We start from the raw sequence: 16,985 nt of genomic DNA, 5'->3' as shown, positions 1-16,985 counted from the left end.
TTAATGTTTAGTGATATAGGTTAGTGGTCTGTGTTGGAGTTTTCCTTGTCTGCTGGTTTAAAGCCACTCCCTGTCTTGTCAGTGTCTATGTTTGAGAAATATATTAGATTAAACTCTTGTCTCCACACAGGTGCAACTCATCACCCTATTATACTTCTCAACTCTTTAAAAACAGTTTGTTCAATCAGACGCTGCTCTTTGGTTTCTATTGTGCATTCATTATTTTGGACTTTGCTGGTTATTGCCTCCTTATCAGTCTTTGTGTTATTTTGGATTTCTTTGTTAAAAAAAAAAAAAAAAAAAAAAAAAAGTGGGTCAAATAGTGGATAGATGGATGGATTTCTTTGTTTCATTGTTCTGAGTTTGCAGCATTTCCGCTGTAGTTTATTCCGTTTAATCTGTGTTTCTCAAATGGGGGTATGTAGGGGTACACAATGGCAGTGCTTAGAGAGAGAGGACATTTTACAAATGAAAGCATTAAATATATGGGTTTTTCTAATGTTTATTTTTAGTTAAAAATGATTATCATACTAAATATTACCAGCAACCTACAAAACGACAACAAAAACAGACAAAATAAGAGAAGAAATAGACTGAATAATAAAAAGAACAAACAACAAAATACACAAAATGACACCAAAAACACACACACACACTGAGATAGAATAATTGGAGTACAACAACACAAAATAAGACAAAAATATACTGAATAATATAAACAACAAACAACAACAGAATACACAAAATGACACCAAAAACACACAAAATGACCAAAAAATAAATAAAAATAAAAAAACCCCACACAAAATGATGGATTTTTTCCCCCCATTAGAACATGAACTTAAAATACCGGGGTCAGTCTTGGTCCCACACCAGGAGGGAGATGACCGTAAATGATGAAAACTAAAGAAATAAATCTATTCAAGAAGCACTAAATACTGTTTCATTCTACTTATTTACAAAATGAATTTTTTTTCGTGTGTGTGATTCAATCATTATGCTCTCAAGTGGTTTTTTCAATTCTGAGCAAAATGCAGTAGTCGGACATAAGGGGGGTACTTTCAAAAGGTATAGAGAAAGGGGGTACTGAAGCATAAGGTTTGAGACCCACTGCTCTAAATCAATGAGGTTGGAAAAAAGACAATAAATGCACAAGTACATAAAAGTACACATCGATGTATCAAAATGCAAAGGGTTTCAAATTTAATGGGGTCGTTTAAAAAGTTTTACTGAGAGAATAAATACAGGTTTGATTTATGGGGCGCGCACAACAAATCCGCTCCCGTGCATCTAGCTCCGCCTCTCTTTCTGATTTGTTCTCCGGTGGGGATAACTGAGGCATCCCAGTTCTGATTGGCTAGCTGAGCTGTCCGTCACAGGTCGCACGGCCGCTCCTCTGCTGAGCTGTTTAGTGCGTCGAGCGGCGGAGCGGAGCGCAGTGTGCGCGTCGCTGCTGAAGCGGGACGGGAGGATTGACTGAGACCGAGCAGCGGCGGCTTGATTTGTTTTCTTCTTTTCCCTGATGAGAACCAAAACCGAGCGGACACCGGAGACATGGGAACCGTGCACCGCTTCTCCTTAGTGTGTCTTCTACTGGCGCTTTGGGCTGAGGTGAGAACTTTGGAGTGATGGTGCAGCACAACGCAGAGCCTTTAGTCCATCCTTAATCTAATGATCTGCGTCTCATGTGATGTGGAAAGTGTCTGCTTCCTTTTGGAGATCAACCAGGCTTCCTGCTCAGAGACTAGTGCACAAACTTCTTCCTGCACTAAACTAATCCTGGTCCGTTTTAAAGCTTAAGTCTGTGGCTGTATCCAGGTTTTCATCCGTGCGTAAAAGCGTCACCAAAGCCGCTCCTGGCCCTCTCTACACATTATTTCTGATACTTTTTCTCCTTGTTAGACCTTAAACTTTACCAACAGATGACACACATGCAAAGTCCAAGCAGTTTCCCTCAGAGGGAACCTGAGCCTAGTAGAGCTGTCCATAGCCAAGCCAAAAGTGTCCCGTTAGGTTGTGGAGATGTTGCAGCTCGTTCATGTTTTGTCGTTTTTACACACAAAAAAACCCCCCTACAATATATATATATATATATATATATATATATATATTTATTTATTATTATTATTTATTTTACATATTTACAGTTATCGCCAATATAATCACTTATAATGTCCCGATAACCACAGAAATAACTAAATAAAGTCCCAAAAGTGACTTTAAATGTCAGGAAAAATGTATTGCTTCTAATGTACAGTTATGTTGCTCTGTACGCGCTGTTCTCAGCCCTCCTCACACTCATGTGTCTCCCCCCAGGTGTGCCAGAGCACGGGTTACTTCGAGCTGCAGCTGATTTCTATGGAAAACCGCAAAGGGCAGCTTCTGAACGGGGACTGCTGTGACGTGGACCGCAGCGCTGCGGAGGGCGACTGTGGTTCGGACGAGTGCGACACCTACTTCAGGGTGTGCTTAAAGGAATACCAAACGGAGGTCTCGACTAGTGGAGCGTGCACGTACGGCTCGGAAACTACCAAGGTTATCGGTGGGAATACTTTTCAGTTCAAGGGCAGCCAGAAAGGCAGCCAGAACCGGAACAATGACGCCGGAAAGATCGTGATTCCGTTCCAGTTTGCATGGCTGGTAAGTGGCATCGGTTTAACGTGAAGAAAACGTATTTGTACGTATTTGGATATCAGAAAGAATTCCGCGTAAAGTCCTACTTGGAAGCACCTTCAGATGTTATAGGGCCGCTTACGACAAATGTGTGAACAGATGTGTTTAGACGCGCGCGTTTCTGCTGTGCGTGGGTCCAGTCTGTCCTGTGATGGTCAACACATCTCCTCCTCCTCCTCCTCCTCCTCCTCTGTGGGAACTCTTGTCTGCGCCTCACAGCCCGAGGCCCAGTTGTGCATTACGCACGGCTTTTACGCGCGACAGCTGCGCGCTTATGTTGTTTGGTTTCGACAGGTTACCATGAGGCTGTTTGTGTGCGTGCGTGCGTGTTTGTGTGCGTTGGGGTATAAAGGCTGATGGGGATGTTTGGAGCTGACAGCAGGTAGTAACTCATTCTCCAATCTGCACAGAGCAGCGCGCCAACCAAAACCGCGTCTCTGCGTGAGAATCAGCGCGGCCTAAAAAGGGCAGTCACACCCACAGATAATGTCAGCGTGACTGTGCAGGGGAAAACGTCACGGGTTTGATTCCCACCACAGCTGACTGGGCTGGCAGCGTGTCCTCTGTAGATCAGAAGCTTCTATGACATGAATTTTTGGTATTTCAAAGTATCTGAAATTTGATGTAAAAACACACAACATACCTCAGTTGAGATGTATGGAAGCCGTTATTCTCCATGATGATCCACAAGTGGACAACACATATGTATATCCTCCTATTTTAGAGTTTTATGGATTATTTATTAACTTCAAATCTTTTTCTCACTTTGATTTAAAAAAAAGTGTTTTTGGAGTGGAAAGTCCTTCACTCACAAACCTGAGCGTACATCATTCAACCAGGGGTCGTGTGGCTTGCTCTAAACTTTATTTAAAAATCCTAAATCTTCCAATTACTTTTTTCATATAAGTGGAACTTCAATTTACAGTGTTTTAAATGCTGATTACTGTTTTCTTTACTGTGTACTCTGCAAAATAATTCTGAGGGCCAAAAAGGATGCTCCAATGGGCCGTATTTGGTCCATGAGCCTTGAGTTGGGCACTTGTTCTGAATCCGAGATTCTCAGCTTGTGGGTTTGGACCTAAAATTGGGTCACAGCACACACAATAAACTTTTTAGGTGAACTGTATCTTCACGCTTTTGACAGCACAGTTTCAACTTTGACTTTTTCAATCCCACTTTTTATATTATCTTATATGTTTTTACAGAATAAGTAAAAATGCAGGGTTTTTTTTTTAGTTTATAGATGGAATGAGTGTTGACTGTTATACTAGAGTGATAGTTCATTGTATTCTGTTGCCCTGATATAAATTGATCCAAGTTTTCTTTTATTAGTATTAAACTTGAGGCTTTTTCTTCCAATTTGGGTCGTGCCTTGGGATGTTCGGTCCTGAAACCCTGAGAATTCCAGCTCTAAATCCGACTGTGAACCATTGTCATTTATAATTAACTGTAAAATACTGTCAGTAAAGTAAGCAGTGTGTTTTTTTTTGGTGTTGTGTTATGCTGTGGTTTATGGAAGCACTTACAGGTCAAAGGAATGTGGAACCTCACACACTCTTTTTGTGAGGTCACTCAAGGCGATCATTTCTCAACTATCCTTGTGTTACACATGGTCCTCATGAGTCATATAAACCAGAAAAAGTCCTCACAAGTGATGTTTTAAACAGGTTTGAGCAAAATGTCGCTTTATCTGAAAATCTGTGTGTAAGTGTGTGTCAGGACTTTTATCTCTTTTATTTGAGGACCTTTTTTTTTTAAGATAACACACCAACAAAATGAGGACATTTCTGTTGTCCTCGTCTTAAAATCGTTCTCCACCTACTAATGACGCTCCCACACAAAATGTTTCCATTGTTTCAACCATTTTGTGCATATTTGATTTTGGCCCCTCGTGCCAGAATGTGAACCCCCACACACTTATAACACACATTCTGTAAAGTTACTCCATTTACTCATTTATCATACATTGTGTGTACTCAAAATACATTGGCCTTACTTATCACTTAAACCTGAAAGTGTTCAGTGTTACACATTACACTCATATAGACATATCACCCTGAAAATATCCTCACAACTGGCATTAGAATCAGTCTTGACCAAAACATGGCTTTAGCCAAAATCTGTGTGTGTGTGTGTGTGTGCAAGGGTGTGTGTGTGTGTGTGTGTGTGTGTGTGTTCCCGCTGACCTCCTCATTCATCAGTTGCCGTGGTCAGCTGTCAGCAGAGGGAGATGGAAGTAGTAAGTCAGGGCCCTGCAGGAAGATTGTGTTACCAGTGAGTCGTGTGTGTGTGTGTGCGTGTGTGTGTGTGTGTGTGTCACTCACAGTGGGTGATATCAGTGTCACCGACTGCTCAAACAAATGAAGGTCTGCGTTCGATCTGCGTTGGGGATGCCTTTACCACCGCCTCTCAGGTTCACGCTCCCCTCGTTACTGGGTTATTGTCTCACTTTGCGCGTGTGGGGCCAGTATTTTCCACTTTGTGTGTGTGTGTGTGTGTGTGTGTGTGTGTGTGTGTGTGTGTGTGTGTGTGTGTGTGTGACACAGAGAGGAGTCAATAATAAAGAAGGGTAGTGGAATTCTGTGGAGCCTCACATTGTCAAAATTCTCTTTTACAACAAAAATGACCATTAGGTAAAAAAAAAAAAATAGTTCAGTTAAAAAGACAGAAATGTGTCAAAACAAAAATATGCCGTACAGCAACATTGTCAGTCTTTTATGATAAAAAATGTGCTTTATAATAAAAAAACAAAAAAAAAAAACATGACTGTTACGAAAATAACAGTTCATGCAAAAATAACAGTTAACACAAAAATAACTTCATGCAAAAATGTCCGTTATGTTTAAAGTGTATGACAGAATTTGACCCGACAAAATGACTGGTGTGCTGTTATCATAATATTGTAAAATTGGTACATCAGTAGCGGCACCAGGATTTTGATTGTGGCTGGGCCCCCAGAGAACCTGCATGGGCCTGTTAAAATAAACCAAAAAAAAACACGCACAAAAATAAACTGTTCCCTGTCATCTACGTTTTAACGCTTTTCTGCGACTCTGACGCTGCGTTCAAGGCAACTCTGAACTTTGCCTTTCTCATTTGAAAAATCTGAGAAATTACAATAAAATCAATAATGTTTGTGTGATTAAAGATATCATTATTCTGAATAGCATTTTTATATTGGCCCAACAAGGCAAGGCAACATTGTGTGGCATATTTCAGCAAAAAGCAAAAAAACTGGGCTCAAGTAAAAAAAAAATAATTTTGTATTTTTTTTTTAAAGCATTTTAAAACAGCAACATAAATAAAGCCTGCATTACTGTGTTCCACAACAGCGGTCAGTCATTTGTGAACATAGTAAATATTAAAATGCGTTTATTTGCTGTTTTACCACCAACATGTAGTTGGGTGCCATCATTGTTATGACATTTTTCATTTTTTAGAGGAGGTTCAGCTTTATCATGTACCATCGACTCCAGTTGGCGACTCCTGGTCAATAAACCCAGAGTTCTGAGTTGCATTGAACGCATCATGAGGACAGCAACTTCCTGGTGACGAGGCAGCTTGTGGGCTGGCCACATGTGGGGTGCAAACCGCTGATTGGCTGAAAACCTTTCAGTCAAAGCTTTCCTTGGACTTGTTATTGGATGAACATCACGTGGTTGGGCCTTGATTAAAATGGGCCCACCTGTGGCGTCGCAGGTTGCATTTATATCAGGTTTTCTACCAATAATGAAAAAGGGATAAAACAACGTCTTTACTAGAAATCCATGATGTAACAATTAGTTTGAGGGGAAATGAAATGGTTGAATTTGAAACATATTGAATTTATAAAGAAATGAATATCTGACATCACTCTAATTTGTTGTTTTCTTTTTTATTTTTTGAAATTTTTTTTCCAAAGAAAAGAACCGTTAGAATCCAGCATGAATCGCTGTTGTTCTGGAACGTAATTAAAGACGTTGTCCTGTAGTTGGCGCTCTGACACGCCTTGTGTTTGACAGTTGTTTGTTGTGTCCTGTAGCCCCTGGTGTTGCTATACTGGACTGCTGAGGTCGCCCAGTATCTGGGCCAATGGTCCTGACATGAATTAGAGACAGAAAAGCACATTGTTCCAATCCTCTGCATCATGTTCGGCCTCGGGCTGTTTGGGTCTTTAGTGGCATGGTTTTCCACAAAAGAAGAGTGTGTGTGTGTGTGTGTGTGTGTGTGTGCGTGTGTGTGTGTGTGTGTGTGTGTGTGTGTGTGTGTGTGTGTGTGTGTGTGTGTCTTGCCAATGCTATAATTAAAAACTTGATTTTGACGATGGGGCAAGTTGATCTGTGTCCATATAAGCCTTTTACCAATTATTTATTCATTTTATTTTCAGCCCAAAAAGACAATATGGACCATTATGTTGACCCAATAACATAGCCTCACCCCTTTATCCTTTGACCCTGCTTAGCCAGCGTTGCTACGTGCTAAGCTAACCCAAACATATAGGACTGGCTGCTGGTATGGAGTTCCTCACAGTGTCAGAAGAAAAAGCACATGTAATGTTTGCAATAGTTAGTTATCGGACTGGTTAGTTATTGGACTGGTTGGTTGGTTATCAGACTGGTTGGTTAGTTATCGGACTGGTTGGTTGGTTAGTTATCGGACTGGTTGATTGGTTATCGGACTGGTTAGTTATCGGACTGGTTGGTTGGTTATCGGACTGGTTGGTTGGTTATCGGACTGGTTGGTTGGTTAGTTATCGGACTGGTTGATTGGTTATCGGACTGGTTGGTTGGTTATCGGACTGGTTGGTTAGTTATCGGACTGGTTGGTTGGTTATCGGACTGGTTGGTTGGTTATCGGACTGGTTGGTTAGTTATCGGACTGGTTGGTTGGTTATCGGACTGGTTGGTTGGTTATCGGACTGGTTGGTTGGTTATCGGACTGGTTGATTGGTTATCGGACTGGTTGGTTGGTTATCGGACTGGTTGGTTAGTTATCGGACTGGTTGGTTAGTTATCGGACTGGTTGGTTAGTTATCGGACTGGTTGGTTGGTTATCGGACTGGTTTTGAAAGATGTGTCTGGTTTCTGGTGGGAATTTGTGTAATTTTGGACCTCACACACTTACGGCTGAAACAGGCCCCGCCCTCTCCCCCACGCCTTACAGCGTATATATTTAGAGCTGCTGTCCTGCCGTCACCTCTCACAAAGTAAATCGAGGACCTTCATCAGTTTTGGTTTGAGCAGGAACAGGTTCTGATGACACCCAGCATTCACCCAGTGCACCGCCAGCGTCCCCACTCTGTCCATTTGTCCCAGTGCATCCATGATGAAGATGCTGCTGCTCATCAATCCGGTTCACTCTCTTAAAGGGCACCTGTCCTATGTTATTTTAATTTGAGCTCTATCAAAAGATCATCTAATACCAGAGATTTAGTGGAGTTATGTTCTTGTAGTGCAGCCAGGAGGAGGAAAACTGGCTCATCTGTCAGAGACAGTGGGTCCCATCATGCTCAAATCATAGACAGGTGTTGTGACAAAATCTGTGACCTGAAAAATATGATGACTCAAACGGCTCAGGCTCCAGGGGCTGAAGTCTGCCTTTACCTCTAAGGGGTCTTTAATCCCCCTTAAACAGAGGACGGCTGACCCTCCTGTGGCTGAAGTTCACTAACGGCATCTGAGGGTCAATTATCATTATCATTGCATAATTGATAATTCATTACAATTATGGTGTAATTATAATTGTAATTGTAATTTAAAAACATTTTTGCCGTCGTTATCGTAATTAAATTGTAATTGAGTTTAGATAATTGCCTTTGTAATTGTATTTGCCATGACATTTTTTTAAAAATTGTCAATTATAATTTAATGCAAAACTGGAACCCGAGAGTTCTATGTACAGTTCTACAAATATGTCTATCTAAGAATATGTTTCACATCACGCCTTCCCACATTTTAACATTAAAAAAATTGAAATCGAGGGGTTTACTGACACAAAAAATGCTCAGACATCCACACCAAAAATATCAAAACCTATATTTTCATTGATTAGGAAGTCTAACAAGGTAACCAATAGATAGGAAAGATATTAGATGATAGATATTTGTTCTTAATGTATTTTAGAGCTGATTTAGGACCCGTTACTATGAGAGATGCTAACAGACAGCTAACACAAGAGGCTCAGTAATTGTGATTGATTGTAATTGAGAACATAATTGCAATTTACTTTCTAAGGATGAAAATAATTGTAATTGTAAAAAATGCTGGGCTAATCATAATTGGACTGTAATTGAAAATGGATAATTGAAAATGATGTAAGGTGAGCAAAATGATGGCCATCGTGTCTCCATGACGACCAGGATTTTTCTACCCCTGGCTGCTGTACAAGGCCATTACCCAACTACACCTCTAATATTATAAATGATCTCTTTATGGAGTTTGGAATTGGAAATGTTCCCTTTAAAGATGTTTACATCTTTGGTTAATGGGTAACGCATTAAACATGTATACTGGGAACACTGGGCAGACTAACACTAATGCAGATTTCGTCAGAAGACTAAAACCGTGACTGAATTGAAATGTACTGTAAAAGTCAGCTCGACTCAGACTGTGGCAGCTCAGCGTTCCCACGCTGCCTCTGAGTCACATGACTGATGTCTGACTGTGTCCGTGTGAATGTGGGATCTACTGTCTGTGTCTGTCTGTGTGTGTGTGTGTGTGTGTGTAGGTGTGTGTGCGTGTGTTCATTTCCAGCATATTATTGTTATGAATGTTGACAAATAGATAATACATGTAATATGGATAATATGAGAAAATGTATGTAATATACTTTATATGAACACATTTATAATGTAATTACTGGATAATAAATCATATGTATTGTATTGTATACATCAGGGGTTCTTAACTGGTCTCACCCCATGGTCATTAAATCGCGACCCACTTTTTTTTAAGAGTTCAACCAACCAAATTTAGTTTTTCAAAAATAGCTGTTGAAAACACACATATACAGTATAATCTTTTTAAAAACATGAATCTATATATTTTCCTGTGTAACATTTATTTCACAGTGTGCCTGCCATGAGAAAAGTTTCTTTCAAAATAAAAGACAAGTCAAACATGTATTTATTTATTTTTGACCAGCTGACCGCGACCAACCCAGTACATGTCCGCGTCCCACTTTTGGGTCCCGTACCACCAGTTGAGAATCGCCAGAATACATTATGAATCACTAACTGAAGCATTTGATCCCACAGTTACTTCAGACTTTGATTACATCATGATATTAAATGGTTACGTCATGTTTTTTGTGCTTAGATTGTGTTGCTTTGTTTTGGGATTTGTTGAACTTGTTTGTTTTTTGTTTTTTTAATTGCTAAGTTTGTATGTAACGTCTTTATCAATTGAAGGTGACGTGCTAAGACTTGGTAAGAATAAAAAGAAATGAATAAATAGAGCAAACACGACTGCATTAAAGTGTAATTTGGTTTTCTGTGTAAGTGTAAAAATGTGGCGTTAAAACTATCTAAGGTTGAGGTTTCAAACTCTGGTGTTATTTTAAGTAATCTGTTTGGTATATGTCTATGTGGCTCAGAGTTTCCTTATGTGGCTTGACACTCCCACTTTAGTCAGTGTGTGTGTGTGTGTGTGTGTGTTTCCTTGTTTAAGCCCAGCTTTATACAGTTGTCTTCCTTACACTATTGGTCATTATTCATGTTTTTTGAGACTCATAACATTTACACAAAATGATGCAAGATGCATATTAATAGTCTTGTGGTGCACATTTGTTGAATGTGGGATACATTCTGTGTGAATAAATGACATTAACAGATCTGTGTCGGTCACACTCTGGGATCTTTCACGATAGAAAGTCCAGATGTTGGTTTCAGACCTCGTTGTGGTTCTTTTACAGCCCAGTGTTTATTTGCTTCTGTCGTGTCATGTTTTAGATATTGTTTAGTTGGTAAGGTGTTTTGTTAGTTCTTAGCTCTTAGTTTTGCCTGTTGTTCTCAAGCCCTGTGTGTTTACATCCACCTCTGTCTTCTAAGTGTCTGTTTTCCCCTTGTCTCCTCTCAGGTGTTCCTAATTCCCTGATTTCTTCCTCTCGGTCTTTCTGTCTCATTTCATGTTCCCCTGGATTCTGCTTGGTTTGGTTTCTAGCTTTCACATTTTTGTTTTGAACTTGTAGATTTTTGATTTGTATCCTCATTGCATTAAATATGGATTTTGAAACGCTACATGAGGCTGCTGCCGCCCTCCCTTTGATTGTTTTTCTTTTACCTCGCCACCAAAGATTACGTATGTATGCAGTTTCACAGAAAGAGGATTCTGGGTCACAAACAGGCACTTTTATTTCCGGCAGCTGCACAATATTAACATGTGACCCACTTTATTCTGTGTCTCTCTAAGGCAGTGGTTCTCAACCTTTTCAGCCCGCGACCCCCAAAATAAAAGTGCCACCATGGCCCCCCACTGTATCTGAAGGTGGTTGAACCACATGTATTTATTGATCTGAATATTGATCTGTTCTCGAGGGAGTTTATTATTATTTGCTCTTTATTTTTATATATATAGTCATCTTAACCCTCGGGGCACCTTCGAGTACCAAATGTGTACTTTCTGCATATTCAGCGTTTTAAACTCTCAATATCTCTTTCAGTTTAAAGCCTAATTGTATGAACTTTGGACAGGAGTTTTTGTTGTGGTATCTATGAAGGATGTCCCGATTCGATCACGTGATCAGAAATCAGGCCCGATCACGTTGTTTCAGACTCGATCGGAATCGGACGTTATCTCCCGATGAAGACTTGGATATATATGTATATTTATTATCATTATAGTGGTGGGCAGTATACCCAAATACCAGTATATATTTTCGTGATGATATAAATATATAATATGCGTACCGGCATATTGATTACGCAGCGTTCGGAACGCTACGCTGTGCCACGTCAGACTGGAGCCTTTTCGATGCTGCACTGTGAAGGTAAACAGTAGCGCTCTGGTTACGGTGTAAAAGGATAAGAAAGCTCTGAAGCTGCAGAACTAGTAGAACATGATGACACAGAAGAACTTGTGTCAATAAGAGGAGCCCTGTCTGTTGTTTGGTCGGCAGAGCAAGTTGGATGCAGAGTGTATGTTTGTGTGTGAGAATAGACCATCCTGAGTCATTCCACTGCAGTATTTCCTATATCAAGCGCCTACAGCAGGACGTGCAGGTGTGTTCTAAATCAACCTCTATCTGCAAACCTCACGCTTTATTTAGTAAGCAACTAATACTTTACGTTCTCTGCACCTGCACTGCCAACAAAATGAAGTTGTCATACTTTTCATCAAGAAAAACATACATTTCAATCTGTGAAACTAAATGAGAGTAAACATTAAAAGTTCAGTTCCTAAAAGCATTACTGGCCTTACTTTACAGCACTGTGGCACTTTTATTTTCTTGTTTGTTAACATGCCTGTAGGCCATTATTCATTTTTATATTAGACATTTTTATTTAATAGTATTTAATCTTGCACTAAAGTCTAACGTGATTTTTTTTTTTAATTTATTGCTTGATTAATGAAGCTAGGTCACAGAAGTGCTCTGTTTAGGGTTGAATGATAAAATAAGGTGAATAAAATAGATAAGTGACAACCTGGATCTTTTTAATGTATTATAGAAGTATCGGATCGAGACTCGGTATCGGCCAATTCTCAAAATCAAAGGACTCGGACTCGGGGGCAAAAAAACCTGATCGGTACATCCCTAGTATCTATGGTCAAAGAGTGTATTTTTTTTTCTTCAAAATTAATATCTCAAATCTGTAAAAACTTCATACCAAATGTTTCATTTTGCTCCCAATTTTTGAAAACAAAAAAATGCACATTTTGTGTTTTTTGTCATTGTCAAAAATTGCGTTTTTATGACAGAAAGGACATGAAAACATAAAAAATAAAGAAATATAATGAAAGCTTTAGACAATGACTTCCACTGTAGCACATAAACACACAATATGACAACAAACTCCTTAACTCCAAACATACACCAAACAAATACAAAATTCAACAAGTTCAACAAAGACAAAACTACTTAAAATTATGAAAAAAAAAACCTTCAGATGGAAAAACATACAGTTCTGTGTTACAGGATTTGAGTGGAAATGAGATTTTTTTAACATCTGAATAACAGCCACTTAAATCATGATAATTGTGTGGTAAATGAAAAGATCAGTGGACATTTTTTTTATTTCTATACTGAGAGGCGAGGCTCACCCTCACTCATGCAGGATGTCTGTGGTTGCTCAGATTTTGTCACACTTGCACAACTGTTAAACGTGGAATTAGTTCCTCTGCTCCTCTTTAAAGACCAAGTCTGTCTGGTGAATCTAAGGCGGCATTTTCTCCTGCACGCCATCAAGTTACAGGAAATGTCTGTTCCCAGAGTTTCTCTCTGTCACTGGGACGCAGGAGCGCCTGAAATAGTTGAGGTGTGGGGAACCCAGTGAAGCTGTGCTGGAGGCTGCAGTGATGCTCTGAGAGGAGCTGCATGTTTTATTCAGGTGTTGGTGCTGTCACAGCTCCTCCTGCTGCACAGGCGTTAATTAAACCCCAGGAACGTTAGAGTCATTAACGGCTGCTGCAGCCTGAATTCAAGGGAAATACCTCTGACTCAGTGGCAAACTTCTGCAGGATTTAAAGTCTGCGTCTGAGGCATTGAAATGGACTTCAAACTATGAAGGACTGCAGTGGAAACATTCAAATAGGGCTGGACGGTATACCCGGTTCATACCGAACACCGGTGTAGTGAAAAATAATCCTACGCGTGAAAGCCTCCTACAGGCGCATGCGCACTAATAGCGTAGTCATTATTTACACATATATACGTACAATATTTTGCTACTTAAAATGTTCCTACTATGATAAACCCTAATTCTAACCCTAACCCTAAAAATTGAAGGAAAGATTCTTACTTTTTGCAGTTCGCCAGGTGTGCATGCCCATTGTCTACCTTTCACGGTAGGTTGATTCTACACTACACCGTTATATATTTTCATTATAGTATGATTTTTTTAATATACCGCCGGTGTATTTGGTTACGCAATTTTTGTAACGCTACGGCGCGTTTTAGACCGGACCCTTTTCAACGTTGCACTTCTACATAGGAAGGTAAACAGTAGCGCTCTGGCGTTAGCTACGGTGTTAGTCATACATTTAAATGGTTAAGAAAGACACAATTGAAAGCTCTGAAGCTGTATGTGAGCATGTGCCTGCGTGCGCATGCCTCTGCTACAGGAGAACAACACTCACGGACACAGAGGCACGGTTAGCTTAGCATGTTGGCAGTTCAGCTGTAATACACAAAATAAGAGAGCAAAAGATCGCATTTTGTAATTCCTGTAGCACAAAAATAAGTCGCGGTGGAGCTGTAAACAAAACGCTACCTTATTCACCATAAGAAGCCACCACACCACTGAGTATGCAGCATTTCAAGCTAGAAATCAAGCTAATGCTAAAGCTAGGCTAGTACAGCAAAGAGCCATTAAGGCTGCTGTTGCAAACTTGTATTACTACTAGTGTGGAATTATTCTACAATATAATAAGTGATATTCTAAGTGAATATACTGCAGTAATTCCTCTCTCTTATCTTCATCTTTATTTTTCTTTATCCTCTATCCTTTATTTATCACTATTATTATTATTATTATTGCTGCTTGTGTTTTTGTGTTTTTGTGTTTCTGCACCAACTACCAAGTCAAATTGTGCTGTTTTTTTTTAGAAAAAACTGTACTCGGCAAAATAAACCTTTCTGATTCTGATTCTGATTCTGATTCTGATTCTGATTCTGATTCTGATTCTGATTCTGATTCTGATTCTTAACCAGTAGAAAATGCTGTTAGCACCTGATTATGCATGAAAAAAAATGCAGTCATATACCGTGAAACCGTTAGAATTCAGAAAAAACCGTGATCTACATTTTTCGGTCATACCGCCCAGCCGTACGTTCAAATAAGAGCGATTGTTAACTTCAGGGAGGAGTTTTCCCACCTAACGTTTTCATTACACGCTTCAAATCTGACCTGTAGCAGAATTTCCTACTGACATCTTAGCATCTCATACTTTGAAGAGAAACTTTTTAGGACTCTCGGAGAACTCTGATAGATTTTTGGTGAGGCGAATATCTAAGGTTTCATGTTTCTCTGTAAAAGCGTTGTGTTTTTTAGGGTTAAATAAAGCCACAAACCTGTATTAGAATGTGATGTATCTATGGACTTATCAACACCTAATCAATTCATTCTTTATTACACAGACGTCGCACATTTATGTAAATACATTTTTTCGCCCTTTGTATCTTCATTTCTTTATATTTATACTTTTTATCTTCTTAAGTTCTTATGGCATTTAATGTGGACAGCAAAATAAGTTTTTCATATTACAGGGAAAGATGTTTCCATTCTTAAAGTCCTTCATTCGAGCAAAAACGTTAACGGTAAAGTCCACATTATGAGTTAAGGTAAACATTACCATTACATTTTAATGTTATATATTTTAAGTGATGACACAGTAGTGAGTTTGTGGGAGCAGGAAAACATCTAAACCCAGCAAAATCTTAATTTAGAGCGATGTGCTGTCAAACATTGACCACAGGAAACTAGGGATGTCCCGATACAACCTTTTCATTTCCGATATAATACCGATATTGCAGCCTTGCGTATTGGCCGATACCGATATTGATCAGATATCAGCATGAATCATGTCTACTTTTTTTTTTCTCTCTCTCCTTTCTTTAATAAAAAATATAATAATTACTTATTTTGTCATGTGGAATGTTAGAAAAGTCTTGATCAAGTGCTGTCACTCAAACAGAGAACAATAGTCAACAACAGTAGGTATGAGAAAAATTTATTATTAACCAGTTGGTTACATCCATTTTAAAATTCAACATAATATCTACAGTATTCTACAATTGAATAAAATCAATAAAAATTGAATTAAAAAGAAAAAAAAAAGAAAAAAATTGGAAAATCAGGCATTTGAATCCGATATTTGTTTTCTGGCTAATATTGGACGGATTTCTGATATCGATATCGGATGGGGATACCCCTACAGGAGACACTCAGTCCTATAATGATCCAGTTTAAGGACTCAGAGAGAAGAGTCTTTGGAAACACACATGACTTAAAAGTTGTGGTTTATGACTTAGCATGAATTCAAATGACTCCCATCCTTTTAGTGAGTCTCTCAGATTAATGAAATGAACCAAATATCACAGGATTGATACTTATAGGTGGGAGATAATTTGTTTAAAATTGAAGCATTCATTCCCAAACTTCTGAAACTCAGTAACTTTTAATCTCACCAGGGGCCGCATCAGGTGCTATGATGGGCCACATTAGGCCCCCGGGCCTGGAGCTTACCACCAGAGTACGATGACTCATTAGGTGAATGGTTTGGACGTGCAGACGACAGAGACTGTACTGTGAGATCACCTTTAAAGCATCATCAAAGCTCCTTGTCTCATGTCGGCCTCTGTAATCTCCTCCTGGTCTGTAATCTGCCCCACAGCCGTCCCAGTCACGCTCGGGTCATGGGAACCGGCAGACGCTCGGCGAGCGGCGGCCGCGTTTATTTTCCGATGCACGTCTCAGAGAAAACAAAAGCTGCACCTGAAACAATCCACGGCTGGTTCTTGGGGTGGGAACGTACGCACAACAACACACATCTGAGCTCTGCAGAGGCTGAAATACAGCCTGAAGTCTATCAGCTCTTAACTTTCTCAGCGTTGAACAGAAAGCAGAGGTTGGTCTGTGTCTGTTGGACAGAATCAACACTTTGTCTCCAGCTGGGTTTCCAGTACAGATTTTCGCTAAATAAAAGCAATATTTATAAATGTTGACAAAGTATAATTGTGCTTTGAATGTGTTTCCATTGAAGTTTATTTTGGGGAGGAGCCTCATATTTCATCCCGCTCAAATACTCCTTATAAAACTCTGCATGCCTTTGGTGTTTCACGTCTAATGTGATACTAATCATTTTGAAGTCTTATACTAAGAAAGGTGTCCTCTTCTGTTTACATGTACCGGGCCATGTTTTCTCAGAGAGAAGTGGTCATGTGACCAGGCACATCACGTCATGTGATGTGACCATGCACATCACATTCAGTCACGTGTATTCGCAGAAAAAGTCTTTCCATAGCGTTTTTGCGACACATTTCAATATCGAAGCGTCTGAAACTCCTTCTCGCGATATTTGCGATATTTGAGTGTTTTTTTTTTTTTATTCAGGTGTTTCCATTACCAGTTTTTATTGTGCTATTTAGATTTTGCTCATTTCCAAGGGTAATGGAAATGC

At 39.5% G+C, this 16,985-nt stretch overlaps 1 protein-coding gene across 2 annotated transcripts in view; it reads left to right on the top strand.

The window, feature by feature from the left end:
• Positions 1 to 1,437: 1,437 nt before the first annotated feature.
• The window catches only part of LOC114456103 (protein jagged-2-like), a 65,916-nt gene continuing 50,368 nt past the window's right edge, over positions 1,438 to 16,985 (top strand). For both annotated transcript variants that reach the window (XM_028437642.1, XM_028437641.1), the window contains exons 1-2: positions 1,438 to 1,611; positions 2,317 to 2,640. In XM_028437642.1, coding sequence (XP_028293443.1) covers positions 1,555 to 1,611; positions 2,317 to 2,640 — 381 coding nt within the window. In that variant the 5' untranslated portion in view covers positions 1,438 to 1,554. The remainder of the gene's footprint in view (positions 1,612 to 2,316; positions 2,641 to 16,985) is intronic.

This window comes from Gouania willdenowi, chromosome 22, assembly GCF_900634775.1.
Source record: "Gouania willdenowi chromosome 22, fGouWil2.1, whole genome shotgun sequence".
Lineage (NCBI taxonomy): Eukaryota > Metazoa > Chordata > Actinopteri > Blenniiformes > Gobiesocidae > Gouania > Gouania willdenowi.
Note: the sequence above shows the minus strand (reverse complement) of the source record. Positions and strands in the feature narration are given on the sequence as shown.